Source organism: Fusarium verticillioides, chromosome 11, assembly GCF_000149555.1.
Source record: "Fusarium verticillioides 7600 chromosome 11, whole genome shotgun sequence".
NCBI lineage: Eukaryota > Fungi > Ascomycota > Sordariomycetes > Hypocreales > Nectriaceae > Fusarium > Fusarium verticillioides.
In genome coordinates, this window is record NC_031685.1 from 1,543,626 (window position 1) to 1,558,131 (window position 14,506).

Here is a 14,506-nt window from a genome sequence, read left to right on the forward strand (position 1 = left end):
CATGAACCATGCTCGGAAAGATGGATGGAATTCCGATTTCACCTTTCCCCCGCAATGTGATGTCTCCTCCAACGTGGAGCCGACAGATCGTGGGGAAATCGTTCTGCGCTAAAGCGTACCCCAGATTAACCCCTGCAACAAAGACCGCCTGATCTTATGACATGTAGGTGTCAAAAGCTGGAAGATCAGTATTGACTGAGAACTGTAGAAATGTAAAACTGTTTACTCTTCTCGATGTAATGTAGGTACTGTAAGTGTAGACTTAATAGGAAAATGCTAGTCTGGACGTGCACGATGCCTGCAATGAACCTGCGCCATGGTTGGTTGGGAAGCACTTACGGTAGAGACCCTGTTACTGAACATGTAGATGGCTTGGAATTAGTACACAGGTTCAAAAACTGCGCAGGCTGATTCAGCGAAGCCTCAAATCACGTCCTTTCGATAGACTCGCGTGGGGTAACCGAAGTGGTACCCGCGCGCGAGTTCTCTGCAACCACGAAACTATTTATAATAATACGTCTCCCTTTACCTGCTGGCAAGCTCGCCAAGATCAGTTGCATAGATTAAATACCAACAGAATAAGCATGGATTTCGCAAGTACAGAAAAAGCAGAGGTCTCGAGGGTTGAGAATACCAGCCAAGCCCCGAGCACTCCAACAGCTCAAGAGCTACGAGACCATCCCAAAGTGAGTTGCCCTTTTTACTCCCTTAACTTAATCATCACAAAAGTAATAATCGTCGCCTATAGACATGGAATCGGAGTCTCAAACTGATGGTCCTGGCAAATCTTTGCTTCATGGTCTTTTGTGGTAACTTCTATTCGGTACTACCTCCAGTATCAACCATCCAGATCTCTCTGAACTGACGACTGCGCTCATACAGGCCGGTATCTCTGCTGGTTTGACGGCTCTCGTCTACGACTTCCATAGCAACTACGACAAAGCGGGCGACATTGTTGCGTACTCCGTGCTCTGTATCGGTCTTGGCTCTTTCATATGGATCCCGACAGCCGTGGTAATTGGCAAAAGACCTGTCCTGCTAGCATCACAAATAATGTTCATGGCTGGATGCATCTGGTGCTCACAAGCAGGTTCAATGAACAGCCTGCTCGGCGGTCGAATCCTTGGCGCCTTTGGTGCTGGTGCAGTCCAAGCTGTTGGTCCCGCTGTCGTAGGAGGTAAGAAAACGCCCCTGGTCTCAGCCCAAACATCATCTGACGCCTCCTATCACAGAAATATTCTTAGAGAAGAACTACTCTAAGGCAATGGGTCTATATGCTGCGAGTCTCTGCATCGGAGCTCAGGGCGGACCTCTTATCGCCGGGCACCTGATCGAAGCCAAAGGATGGAGTTGGTTCTTCATCCTCCTCGCAATTCTTAGTGGCTTCAACTTCCTTACTCTGGCATTCTTCTGCCCAGAGACTGCTTTCAATGTCGAGATTGAGGCGGGCGCTACTAGTGCTGATGTCGATGCCGATATCCTTGACCAGACCACTGGCCTTGGTCGCACCCAGAGCTGGCTTACTACGTGGAAGCAGAACTCTTTCTACTTGAGACACCCCCACGTGCGAGGCGGGGGTTTGAGGCAATGGTTTCTTTCGTTCTTGCTGCAGATCGAGTTCATGTTTGATCCCATTGTGATTCTCTCTGCCGGTATGTGGGGAATTGTGCTAGCTTGGTGAGTCTGACAGCCTTTCTACCATAGAATCTATTCCTGACTTTTTATAGGGTTGCCACTATCTCAGTCATATCAAACCAGCTGTTCGCCATGCCTCCTTTCCTCTGGGGACCCGCTGAACTTGGAAACTGGGCTTGCACGAGTTTAGTAGGTGTGGCCATTGCCTTTCCCATCGCGGGACCCTTGACCGATACTGTCTCCTCATTAATCGGCCGCCGAAAGGGCAAGCATATGCCTGAATACAGACTCGTTACTCTGGCGGTGCCTTTCTTGTTCTCTTCATCTGGCCTATTGCTATTTGGGTACACATACACAAAGGGTTCTTATGTTGGGCCAGCTGTTGGCTATGCGATGCAAGCCGCAAGCCTCATGCTCATTCCCACCTCTGTCCTATCCTACGGTATCGATAGCTATCCTTACGATGCGGCCGAGGTCACCGCTCTGATGAATGCTGTCACCCATATCATTCCCTTCGGGCTGACAAAGACGGCTTCCAACTGGCTTGCCAGAGTCGGTGTGGAGAAGATGTTTCTGCAGATGGCAATCATCCAGTGGGCTTTGCTAGCCGGCTTTACCATCGTTCTTCTTGTATTCGGGCCGTGGATTCGGGTCAAGGCCGCCTATGTCCACCAGCACTATGGCGCCAAGAGATTTCTGTAGTATGGGGGACTAGACCTGATGCCTGATGTAATAGTCCTTCTGAACACGGCCTGAGCTCTCAGATAATCCATAGCTTAGGTTTGGATGTCTATTATCTTCAATTTTGCAATTGCCTTCTTGAATATGTGATTTAAATACATTATGTCATTATCTGAGCTTGATTCGGCTTCGAGAGTGGATTACGCTGTAAGTAAAGCCCAGCTTCACTCTCTGCGCCTCCTGCTAGAGATCCTAAGGACACAACTGCAAACTTACTGCGCGTCTCATCAGAAATTCTCGTGCAAGCGCGCATATTTTTTGTCTTGCCCAATAACGCGTTGTCTCTCATCATTTTGTAGACGTTTCAGTATTGCTAAGAAGCGTGAGCCTCCCACGATTTGCGACTTCGTGCAGTAAGAACTATTATCTCCTTGCCGCTTGTAGTCGCGTTGGCAGGAGAAAGCGAACAGAGGTCCTGTGAGCAGTGACAGAATCAGGGGATATAGCAATGCAAAACGCCTCAGTGTTCTTTGGTTCTGTTTTATGAAGAAAGAGACGAATATAGAGCATCAGATATCGATTTCATGTTGAAGAATACGGAATACACTATGAATTTCCCCGCCTAACGAGATCTAAGCCAGAGGGTCCAGTAGAGGAACCACTAGATGACTGTCAGAGTCGGCTCCAATATGGATGGTATGACGGCCCTTGTTCGCATGAGCAGCCCCGTACAGGAAATCAAACTCCATGAAACTCATATAATGACCCGAGACCTTCAAAGTCAAATACTCTCCCTCCTCAAAAATAATACCCGTAGGCCAGATGGGAATCTCAAGCTTTGCAACAGTGCCAGCAGGGATAGGTTTTCGACTGGTGTTGGTATACTCAGGCCAGTCACCCGTGAACCTCCCAGGCTCAGGTGTCACTTTTGTCACAGCATGACTACCTCGTAGAGAGCCTGTGGGGCCTAGGTACTTGAGGAAACAGGTGTCCGCCGCGTCTGTATGCTTCTCAACAGGAGGAATAAGGTCCTTCAAAGGGACGTTCATGTTGACCAACTGAGTTCCTGAAGCGTCCTGCTTGCCAAGTTGAGCAAACACGTCAATCTCATCATCGCCATCGTTGGAGATACTGATGTTGAGCCATGAGTAACCAATAAGCCATGTCTTCTTGGTGAACCTGTACCTAAAGAGTACCTCCTCGCCGCCTTCAAGCGGGTGCTTGGAGAGGTACGCTGCATCATACGACACGGTGCTTGGATCCTTTGGCGAGGCTGTTTCAAGCTTCTCGCCTGGACCGAGGTAGAGCTTTGTGTGCTTTGTGTTGGGGATAGGATATGATTCCAGGGGGACATTGCTGATGTTGGGCTGATTTGCGTCAGAAATGGATCTTGGTTTTGTACCAAGGCAGGAAGCTAACTTACCAGATTGAAGCCAACTAAGGATCCTCTGACCTTCTGGGTGCTCGGCCAATCATTCTTGACTCCTTTGACGAAGTAGTCGTAGAACTTGTTCAGATCATCAACACTGTCAGGATGATATAAGTCGGACCATTCCTGCTTAGCATGAATCCGGAGCCTATCGAACATCAGTATTCGGTTCCCAAGGCCAAATTGAAACTCACCATTTATCCTTGGAAGAGATATCATGATACCCACGAATAGAGCCAGTAGTATGAAGCGCCGTTGAAAAGCTCGCCAGAACGTAGGTAGGAACCTGGATCTTCTCAAGCTTGACGCTCTTGTCCTCCCAGTAATCATTGAACAGGGGGTACTTCTCCAGCATCGAGATGGGGGCCTCAGCAGCATTGCGGCCAACCATCAGATCTTGTAGGAGCTTCCACATGGCACTGTAAGGATATGGTACGCCACCACGGGCGAGCGTGTCGCGATAGAAGTCCGCATTGGCTTCCCACGGTGCAATAGCCGCGAGTGAAGGAGGTTGCTGAGAAGCAATCTGCCACTGAACCATGGCGAGCCAACTATTGCCGCCGAGGGCGACCTTACCTGTGCACCATTCAAGCTTGGCGACGTGTTCGATGGCATCATATCCGTCCTGTCCATCTTGGTTACCTACCCAGCTAATGGATCGCGTTAGTGGATCTTTCACAGCATCGGGCTCAAGCATAAATATAACTTACGGAATAATTCCCTCGGAGTCCCATGACCCTCGCAGGTCAACGTTAATGATAGCGTACCCCCTAGCTGGCCAGACAGCAGGGTCCAGCCCTTCGAACTTCTCATAGCCGCTGACCTGATCTTCACCCACACCGAATCGGCCAGGAATCATGCCGAGACCATGAGGTCCTATCAAGGATATCAGAAATTGCAACCTTGTCCGTGTATGAGACCTTACCATTTCCAGTCTTGCCGTATGGACTCCAGATGAGGACAGCTGGAACTTTTTCATCAGTCTTCGGTCGAAAGACGTCAGCGTACAGCTTGATGCCGTCTCGCATGGGAAGAACAATATCCTTCTCAAAGATTGTGTCGACTTCGAAAGCCTTGTTTGCCGGTGTCCTTTTGTGGCCCTTGGACAGGACCGTCACTGAAGGATTTAGAGGGTCATAAGGGCCTGCCTCCTTAGCCCCTGGTGCAATGACTGGGGTTACGTCAACATCGAAGCCATTGATCTTAAGCGACATGATGCTGGTGTTGCGTAATACAATGGTGGTCTTTCGGATGATAATTCTGTTGTATCAGCCTTCATCGTATGAATCGCTACTTGACTTATAGAATTGCAACTGATCTACCACTATCGCGTTTATTCTGTTAAGTCCGTTAAACTGGATCATGTTGCATCCATGACCGTGGGGCCGCTAGGCTAGGCCATTCCATTCCGCCGGCGGGTGCCATATGGAGGACCGGCTCGGGACCACAATCCCCTCTGCGCAGTCAACTTTGGCCAATGCGGCCACCAATTTCATCTCCGAGAAAAGGGCAGAATCAACGAAATGGATGCGGATGATCAAGTCCCGATCGAAATGGAAATTACAGTGCTTGTTAGAAGTTATATCCTACCCCAGCGCTTCGCCTTATTACGGTGCAACCCATGAAGCTTAAGTGCGCATCCCTTGATGATCATTTCAGTCAGGGTATGGGGTCATGAAAAAGCTTCATTTAGTTCATCTGGCGCCGACTTATGTCGTGTATATAGTAGCGGAGGCTAAAATAGACAAGTGACATACACATGAGACATAAGAACACGATGAACTGAATTAATTGTGAACCATTGCATCGGAAGCTATTCTATGATAGATAATGGAACGGCTCTACTTCCAGCGTGAAGTAAGTAGAGGAGGCTTTTCGACTTTTCTAATAATATTGTCTATTATGATCTGACTGCGATAGAAGAGGTTGAGTCTATGACTGATGCCAGCCGTGCCACTACAGTTTGTTTACTTTCTCAGAACTGCATTCAGTCCATCCTTCAACTTCCGCTCATGTCCATTATCAAGCCGCGTGCCTCGCCAAGCAATGAACCCATCTGGTCGTACCAGAATCGCCTCACCCGGATTCAAACGGCATTTCCTCTTAACGTCCCCCTTTATGTCTCTATACGGGGTTGAGGTCGCGTTCAAAGTATAGACATCGATCTCCATTGCAGCCTTACTCGCAGCAGTAGCCCAAGGGGAGTCAGGATCTATTGTGACAAGAAGAAAGTTTCTCTTTACCAAGTCAATCGTTGAGATAGGCTTTCCGGGTGACACTACGTCTTCGAGATAGGAATGAGGGAATCGAGATCCAGGAACGGCTGATGGAAAAGCTGGATCATCGTAGAGCTCCTTGGGGGGTGAGTACTTCTCCTCTGGGACAAATGCTCCTCCAACAGGATATCTGAACCCCAGCTCAATAGACTCATCTGGGGCCTCCGAGGCTGGGGGCTGTTGCATAGCGATTCTGTTCTGGAACCGATTGTATGCCTGGGTGACGGTAAACTCATCAATCGGTTGCCGCTCAATGTTATACGTTGCAAGCAGTGAATGCGTGGCCTTCCCAGACAAGACGTACGCCAACTTCCATGCGAGGTTATGAGCATCCTATCACGGCATATGTTAGCACCGCATTTCACCAACTGGCAGGAGAACCCACAGCTATCCCAGTGTTTCCGCCCAAGCCGCCGGTTGGCGGCATAGTATGGGCCGAGTCTCCAGCGAGGAAAACACGACCTCTCTTGCTCTCGAAGCGTCCAGCAGTGTATGCCGCCATAGTCCAGTAGTTCATGGATACAATCTGAGGATCCACCTGATCAGGAGTCAAGCCAGACAATTGGTAGAAATACTGTTTGGCATCGTCTGCTGTGACAGTGCCGGGCTCGAAGCTGGTCTTGGATCCGACGTTGTTAACCATGATGATGCCTTGCTTGCCCTCGTTCTCCAGTCGGAAGCCTCCTCCAATGTCCTTGTTTGCCACGTAAACAACTCCGTGAACCATTCTCTTGCCGATGAAAGGACTCAAGTCTGACTTGAAGCTGACTCCGAGACTGTTTCGAAGAATACCTGGACCATCCCAGCTGATACCCTCATTCTGGCGGGTAGGACTTCGGTTGCCGTCGCATGCGACGACGTATGGCGTTTTGTACTTTTTGATCTTGCCAGTTTTCAGATCCTTGACGATGACAATAACATTATCCTCCTGTTCCTCGTAGAGAAGGACCTGGTGGCCATGGCGCTGCTCGCTGTTGAACTTCTCGGCATTCTGGCCCAAGATGGGTTCGAACATTCTTTGCGATATCCATACCCAGTTGGAGGGGGTAAAGCTCTTCACATGCTCAGGATCATGCTCTTGAAGGTGCTTTATAACTTTACCACCCACAAGTTTCTCAATGATGAGCATCCCGGCGTTGAGATCGAACTCTTTGCCACTTTGCTCCAAAGTGAAGTCTTCCAAATCCAATTGCCGGAGGATTTCGCTGGTGCGAAAATTGAGACCTGCTGCCCGGGGGTGAGCTCCGGCTTTGGAGTGGCGATCAAACGAGACCGACTTGATACTGAGACTCAGGGTCAGCTTCCTAGTCTTTAAGCAGTCAAATAGTTGATCTTACCCATGATACCCAAGAATAAGACCAAGAGTCTTTCCAACCATGCTGGAGCCAATTATTATAACAGGCCATTCTTCCTCCTCGAACGGGATGTTGGAATGATCAATGGGTGTAAACTTGTCCTTAGCCAAATTGGCCGAGGACAAAGTCTCATCGAGTTGCTGTGCAGTGACTGTCATTGTGATCGATGATGTTTGTTACCAAGCTGTCAAATGTTACTACGTAGCCCCGATTATGAGAAAACTGATATTGGCACTTACTCCATTCCTGCATATAAATTGTCACGCTTAAAGACACTGAAAGCCTCAGTAATTGCAGTGCCATAAGTCACCCCACCGAAGCTTCCATCCATGTCATGGCGATCCCGGTGGAGTCGGGTCCGAAGGCACACTGATCCGGTGCCCACTCGGCATTGGTAAGCAGAAGGCTCCCGCCCATGTATTCGAAGCGGAGATGGTCTGCTGATATCGATTTTAGGCCTTTCATCCAGTGATGAAAACCGAGAGTTGAGTAATTCTATCACTCTGAGTCGCGCTAGAGTATACCACCGTCAGTAATCAGATTATCCGTATCCTTGCGTATTGAGGGTCCGAGCTACATACAGTAGTGACTGTCACTCACAATACTATTTAACCATGGGCTGAAGTGTTTAACAGTTGGATGGACCATCAACATCGCCAGACCCTGTATCATGACATGCACAAATCAAGAAACCACATAATGATGAGGAGAGCATTAACAACCCAATTTACAGCGGATCCGTTCACTAAGACTATAGACAGTATTCTTAACTAGATTCAAGCTGCTGCCGCAAGAGCCTCTTTCGCATCGTCAAGGACAAAGTTATTCCACAGGTAGGGGAAAATGTTGGGAGGGAGTTCCGCATCAGGGACAAATTTGCGAAGATCATCCATCATCTCGCCTCGCCTCTCGTCGTTAATCTTTGACATAAACATCACAGTGACAGATCGTGGATAGCGTAGCTTGTTGTAAAGTTCCAGTCGACGAGGTACATCGTCCACGGTCGTGTTGGCGGGGAACAAGATCCCGAGAGCTGCGGCATCTTCAAAGGATTGCGCTCCGCCTTGTCCTTGATCTATAATACTGTTAGCGAATTTGAAGTAGTGAGATAATGCTGTGGTGACTTGCGTGGGAGCATGGGATGCGCTGCGTCGCCAAGCAGCACAGTTCTGCCCTTGTAGAACTGGGTAGGGGGGTCTCTCGTAGCCAGACTCCACAGTTTCAAGTCCTCGCCAATCCTACACATCTCAATAAGCTCAGGTCCAAATTCCCTGTAGACTTCAAGCAAATCCTCTATTTTCCCGCCTGCAAGCCACGAAGACTCTGAGTCGAAACCAGCATCTTCAGCTGGGTGCATGGCGACGATGTTGAGCAACTTGGCATTCCGGCATGGGTAGACCACCATTCTGCGATCTCGAGTGGTGAAGACGTGTTGACAGTCGAAACCAAGCTTGTCGAAAAAGGGCCCGGTTATGGGGTTCGCCATGAGCTTGTCGATAGGTACCAGGAACCGGAATACGTTTTGTTTTGTACTGACACGCACAGGCGGGCCTCCTGCGACGGAGCAAACGACCTTGGACTATACAGGATCAGTAAGGTTTCCTATAGGCAGGGCGAAGGCTCAACACACATGGACACCATCTGCTCCGATTAGTAAATCACCTCTGTGTTTGATTCCGCTCGCCAAAGTAATTTCGCCTTTCTCTGCATCCTTCGTATTGTCAGTCAAGTTGGCCGAGATAGTCCCAGGCATGTACACACCGCATGAACCACCTTGCTTGCAGTGCGAATCTCTATTGTTCCCGCGAATGTCTTTTCCATGGCTGCCTTGCGAAGAGTGTTGTGCAGGTCAACGCGGTGAGTCAAGAGCCATTCATCCTTGTTGCCAATACTTTTCTGAAGTTCTTCGAGTTTCTTCACGATAGTTAGAGCGTTAGTATACAGAGCTACACAGAGTCCTTTTAACGACTGACCGCAGTGACGAGTATGGGCTTCCCTTTATGATCGTAGATCTTGATGGCGTTGCATAAGACGGCTTGTAGCTCGGTAAAGTCGATGTCCCAGGACTTGAGTACCCTGGTAGCGTTGGGGGCAATGTGAATTGCAGCACCGATCTCGTTAAGGAATCTTGATTGTTCAAAAATCTACTTCTTTCAGCTTCCAATGGGCCGTTATAGAGCAGGTCATAGAATCGTACCTCTACATGATGGCCAGCGCGGGCCATGGCGATAGCGGCGCCCAGGCCACCCAAGCCTGCACCAGCAATTATAACTTTGAGAGGCATTTTCACACTGGTTAAAACTAGAAGATTTTTTTTTAAAGACCATTAGACTAAGGCAGCTCCGTCTCCCCTTTGGGCTTACTGGAAAACCATCGTTATAAGCTGAAATCGTTCTGAGACTAAACTAACTGACGCTTAAGCCGTAGCCGACTCCTTTCCCTCTGCTAGACACCCATCACGATTGTCAATATCATTTTTCAAGCCATCATCCATTACAATTTGCACCAATCGCTTAGTTTCACCTCGTAAACTCGGAAACGATTCTCCCAAAATCCTCCCGTACAGCAGACATGTCACTCCTCCATCTCGGCTCCACGCATGGGAACTTCCCCGCGTTGGACGCCACAACGCGGGGAAGCTATCCTCCCTTTGAATCCTCGGGCCCTCTCCACACGGTCATGTCGACTCTCGGAAAGACGAGTTCCGTGACTGTAAAAGCGGAGTTAAGGACGAAACTCCATTGCAACGTTGGGGCTGCGTCGCGAACCCCACATTGAGATCATGTTTAAAAATCAGGATACTGTAGAAACGGTAGTCGGCTGGCAGAACAAACACATCCCATTCTATTTTACACTACAACTCCAGGTGATTGCCACTAAGACTCACAAGATGGTTACCCACGAGCACGTCCGAAACATCTTCGCGGGCCCAAGCAAGGGCGATATGGCCAGCTTCTGGCCCAACGTCGAGCCCAATGTCGATTGGACTGTGAAAGGTATGGCCCATCTCCTGATATCTTAGTTTCTGGTTCGTTCTAGCTCACTGTAGTATAGGCACCCACTGCAAGGTCTCTGGTCGCTACAGGTCCATTAAGGAGTTCCAACAAGGGACAAGGGCTCTGTCATCCACGTGGGCAGGTCCCCTCCATCTCGTCGTTCAGAACATTATAATCGAGGGCAACCAAGCTGCCGTGGAGCTGAAGGCGGTGGATACCCAGACCAAGAGCGGCGACCCTTTCCCTAACGAATATACATGGGTACTGGGTTTCAATGATAGCGGCAAGATCGCAACCGTGAGGGCGTACATGGACACGTAAGTTGATGCTAAACTTGAGCTTCAAGCAGAAAGATGCTAATTAGACATTTCTTAGCGACCTTGTTACTCGCGTCATTGAAAAGAATCCTCAGTAGACTGTAGATATTTTACACATTGCTAGCTAGAAAACAAGATTCCTGCTATTACATATAGAAACTCAAGGGATCCAGAGCTATAAGTGATGTGTAATTCAGATTCTACAAATACTGTATATTCCACCCTGAACATGCAACAATTCGATAATATGGATAAAAAGTCGACTTTGGTAAACTCATCTTAGTAAGATTATCGCGAGACACACTATACCAATTATCCTTTCATTGTTTGAGATTTCAAGACTCTCTAGTTACATATACAAACATTTTGCCAAGCAATCAAGTATCTCATGAATGGTGGAGGATCCACTGAGTATAGAGCGAGAAGCAGCCACTGTAATGTTTATTTCACAGTCTTCGTTCTAAGAAGTGTTATGTGCTAGATTAAGTATTTCGGCAACCATAATCTGTGGCAACCCCCAAGCGCCAGCTAGGTACATGCTCCGATTCTCATGAAATCTTCGGAAGATATTTCTCAGGCACGCCAGTCTCTGAGACGTTGACACCATTGACAGTCTTTTCTGACGGTAACAGCACAAAGATAAGTCGAGCTGGCTTATCCGTAAGATTGTTCCACTGATGTAACGTCTTACAGATACACTATGTCAGTATCAACTCAACTGAACTTGTACGTACATCACTTACCGCCTGTTGCACAATGATATCGCCTGCACGAACAATAGTCTTGGAACCATCTGCCAACGCCATCTCTAGCTCACCCTCAAACACAATTCCATAGTCAAGCGATGCTGTTCTATGATTGTGACCTGAGGAATTCGGCGGAAAGTCGACGACTCGAATAAGTGAGCCGGGTGTATAGATTACTGGATCGGTGCTGACAGGGTCTTTGTCAACCAGCTCAGCCGGGTACTTGTCATTTCTCCAGATGGTAACCGCGTTGCTTCCAAAGCCCGAGGTGAGTTCCAGCTCTTCATCTGATAAGATTGCCGAGCTCTGGCCCCTGTGGTAAGTGACGACTCTTCTCAGCGAACTGCCAGCGTTGAGACCCATGGCGTCTGGATCTGATGTTTTGCGAATGGTGCTTGTATCTTGTTAGGCACTCCATAAAAGGCTTATAAAAGGCCAAATCGCGAACCCTCTCGGGTCAAAGGCGTAGCGTTGTGATCTGGTAACATCAAGCAAGGCCTGGTGACCGGCTCGCCCACGCGGCCCCACCAGCTCAAATCGGCAACGAGGTATTGTATCGTCTCCTTGTGGGGTACGGATACTGTTGGAATCTTTTACCGGGAAAACATTTGAACAGAATGAGTCAGACACAACGATGTGCGCTCATGAGACTGAGTATCAACAGTCAGTCACTTGGAGATGTTGTGGTAGTTGACGCGAAAAAGTCACTGTCTCTAGCCTTTGCACTTCATCCTCCTACTTCCCAGCCTTTTCCACAGTATGGCTATGTGGGGCTGCTAAAGTTGTGCTTATTCCGTGACGGAAGATTTCCGCCAGCAGATAAAACCTTCAATTTATCTAGCAATAATAGATCTGGGGAGTGGAATGCTCACCCGAGAGCAGCCTGTTTTAGTTTTACCCTTACATACCCACGAAACCCAAAAGGCAAGAAAAGCCTTTTCTATTATGTAGAGCACCAGATGATAATCTAAAAATACATAGGTTTTTCTTTCTTTATTGCATGAGAAAGAGTTTGTTGTTGAGTAATCTAAGACCTGCGAGGCATGAAATGCGATTCGGAGTTCAGCCACATAAACCGGTTAAGTGAAGGGTACTAAGCCGACTTCCTAGATCAAGGCCGCTTGGCAAAGTGTAGAATACCTCGGTAGATACCAAGTCCCGTACCCGAAACCGCGATTAGTGATAGAGCCAGCCCGACCAACAGGCCTCGCTCGAAGTAACTCAGTCTTCCGCCTTTTGGCTGTTTGATCTTAGCCAGCTGCAAACGATGGGACAAGAGAGACCAAGTAGACTCCTTTTCTGTGTTGACGAAGTCAATCCGATGAATAAAGTCTTGCAAGATTGGTTTGTTGACAGAAAAGTCTTCTCTGCGGTATAGCAAGCGACTCTCGATGAATGGCGTTGAAGGAGCAATAGTGACTGTATAAACCAGAAATTAGCGGGTGCGCTTGTATCAAGCCCATCTCAGATCTTACCCAGTGACCACTGAGGGATGGCATTGATGAAAACCTGAAGTGTGTTCGTGAACATGGCGACGTAGGAAGAAGCCTCAGAGGATGCAAAGATGTACGTTGCCTGCGAGGGGTTGTTTGCGTTACTGATACCGACACATTAGCTCATAATCTCAGGTAACTATTCTAGATTATTCACGAGACATACATCTTGCCGAGAATATCGATTCCATGGTCCAAACTTCGAGTTGGAACTAGTAGAAAGCCGTTATCGCTGCCTGCAAACAATTCCACGGCCCTTTGGACGTGTTGAGCTACAATGGCACTGACAAGGAATTAGTTATAAACCAGATGTTAAAGTCCCACGAAAAGCATACTCGGAAGTATCCAATGCTATGACGGCAGGCAGATGGCCGGATACATGTTTCGGCAGGTTGCGTCTCGAGGTCGGAAATGCGGATATTAGAAGCTTATCGAAAGCCAGAGCTTGGTCTCCGCTGTCGCCAAAGGACAGTGATGCATCTGCACTGGAATCTGCGCGTATGAGCTTGTAAAGCTGCACACTATGTATTTCGTCAACAAAAACGAGACGTGGCGCTCGCAAAGGATTATAGCGAGGTGCTATCGGACCAGAGGATATAAGGTGACTCGCGACAGCTCGGAGATCTTGGACAGAGCGATCAACAAACGCAGCGGAGATTCCTGAAGGTGGCGAAAGCACTCTGATCAATGGGTTTGTTTTGTGAAGCGATGAGAAGAGGTCGTCGCGCAGGGACAAGTTCTGTAGGGCAGCAGCACCAAAGTGCTGTTTGCTGAGCTCTCGACGGATATCGGCCGAGTCACTCTCTGTGATGACAAAAGCTTCGACGTCCAAACTCTTGGTGATCAGGGTGCGAAGCTCGGCATTGAGCTTGTCAGACGCTGATGTGGCCAATACGATTGCGGAGCTTCCGGCTGCTACAGCTGCAGCGAGCGGTGAAATTACGCTGAGAAATGGTGAGTAGGGAGAGGGATCAATTAGAACGGGACCCAGAGCAATCAAGTTGCTAGATGAACTGCCTCCCTTCTTGATCTGCTTCTCCTCGGCCAATGTACTCGGAAAGTCAAGGTCGTCGTAGAGATGTTTGATCGAGTCGAGGGCCAATTGGACTTCATCAGCTCCGCTTGCTTTTGAAGTTTGGAGATCTGTCCCAGATTTGTTAGTCTACCAACGCCAGCGGCATAGTATGCAATAGATGCACTCACCGTTGCATATGGCCTTAATTAGATTTGTAGAAGAGCTTTTGATGTTGGAATGTAGTAAGGCAAGCTCTTTCTGTCGCTGCAATACATTCTCGAGTCGACCCTCCGCCCACGCTGCGCTGACGGTGCGATATTGATCCAATGCTGAGGCCATCGTTTCAGTGCTTGTTAGGGTCTTGTGGATTGCGCTTACGTCCACTCAATTGGCAGCTGTTCAAGTCTGTTCTGACATAAAAGTAAACACATTTGATCTAAGCGACGTTGACGTGTTCCGTTTCGGTAGAATCATGACCGACACTTCCGCCCCCCGATGCAGGGGCTTCGGCTCGGCTCCACACGGGAGCGAACAATAGAGTCATGTCGCAGTACGCAGTGTCA

The 14,506-nt window shown here is 48.6% G+C and overlaps 7 protein-coding genes across 7 annotated transcripts; 2 read left to right on the plus strand and 5 right to left on the minus strand.

Moving 5' to 3' along the window:
• Nucleotides 1–584: 584 nt before the first annotated feature.
• Nucleotides 585–2,337, plus strand: FVEG_10650 (hypothetical protein; the record flags this gene model as incomplete). Its single annotated transcript, XM_018899814.1, has 4 exons — nt 585–686; nt 883–1,177; nt 1,233–1,677; nt 1,728–2,337. The coding sequence occupies 4 exons, from the start codon at nt 585–587 to the stop codon at nt 2,335–2,337; spliced, it is 1,452 nt and encodes a 483-aa protein (XP_018757952.1).
• A 611-nt stretch (nt 2,338–2,948) lies between these two features.
• FVEG_10649 (hypothetical protein) lies at nt 2,949–4,959 on the minus strand (the record flags this gene model as incomplete). The annotated part of the gene is made up of 5 exons (XM_018899813.1): nt 2,949–3,683; nt 3,740–3,893; nt 3,940–4,395; nt 4,456–4,621; nt 4,671–4,959. The coding sequence occupies 5 exons, from the start codon at nt 4,957–4,959 to the stop codon at nt 2,949–2,951; spliced, it is 1,800 nt and encodes a 599-aa protein (XP_018757951.1).
• A 753-nt stretch (nt 4,960–5,712) lies between these two features.
• FVEG_10648 (hypothetical protein) lies at nt 5,713–7,534 on the minus strand (the record flags this gene model as incomplete). The annotated part of the gene is made up of 3 exons (XM_018899812.1): nt 5,713–6,354; nt 6,407–7,304; nt 7,359–7,534. The coding sequence occupies 3 exons, from the start codon at nt 7,532–7,534 to the stop codon at nt 5,713–5,715; spliced, it is 1,716 nt and encodes a 571-aa protein (XP_018757950.1).
• A 618-nt stretch (nt 7,535–8,152) lies between these two features.
• Nucleotides 8,153–9,660, minus strand: FVEG_10647 (hypothetical protein; the record flags this gene model as incomplete). The annotated part of the gene is made up of 6 exons (XM_018899811.1): nt 8,153–8,459; nt 8,501–8,955; nt 9,007–9,087; nt 9,138–9,290; nt 9,350–9,520; nt 9,574–9,660. The coding sequence occupies 6 exons, from the start codon at nt 9,658–9,660 to the stop codon at nt 8,153–8,155; spliced, it is 1,254 nt and encodes a 417-aa protein (XP_018757949.1).
• A 606-nt stretch (nt 9,661–10,266) lies between these two features.
• Nucleotides 10,267–10,787, plus strand: FVEG_10646 (hypothetical protein; the record flags this gene model as incomplete). The annotated part of the gene is made up of 3 exons (XM_018899810.1): nt 10,267–10,372; nt 10,431–10,689; nt 10,748–10,787. The coding sequence occupies 3 exons, from the start codon at nt 10,267–10,269 to the stop codon at nt 10,785–10,787; spliced, it is 405 nt and encodes a 134-aa protein (XP_018757948.1).
• Nucleotides 10,788–11,237: 450 nt separating this feature from the next.
• FVEG_10645 (hypothetical protein) lies at nt 11,238–11,798 on the minus strand (the record flags this gene model as incomplete). The annotated part of the gene is made up of 2 exons (XM_018899809.1): nt 11,238–11,387; nt 11,433–11,798. The coding sequence occupies 2 exons, from the start codon at nt 11,796–11,798 to the stop codon at nt 11,238–11,240; spliced, it is 516 nt and encodes a 171-aa protein (XP_018757947.1).
• A 748-nt stretch (nt 11,799–12,546) lies between these two features.
• On the minus strand, nt 12,547–14,282 carry FVEG_10644 (hypothetical protein; the record flags this gene model as incomplete). The annotated part of the gene is made up of 5 exons (XM_018899808.1): nt 12,547–12,854; nt 12,911–13,032; nt 13,095–13,211; nt 13,264–14,071; nt 14,132–14,282. The coding sequence occupies 5 exons, from the start codon at nt 14,280–14,282 to the stop codon at nt 12,547–12,549; spliced, it is 1,506 nt and encodes a 501-aa protein (XP_018757946.1).
• Between the last annotated feature and the right edge of the window lie 224 nt (nt 14,283–14,506).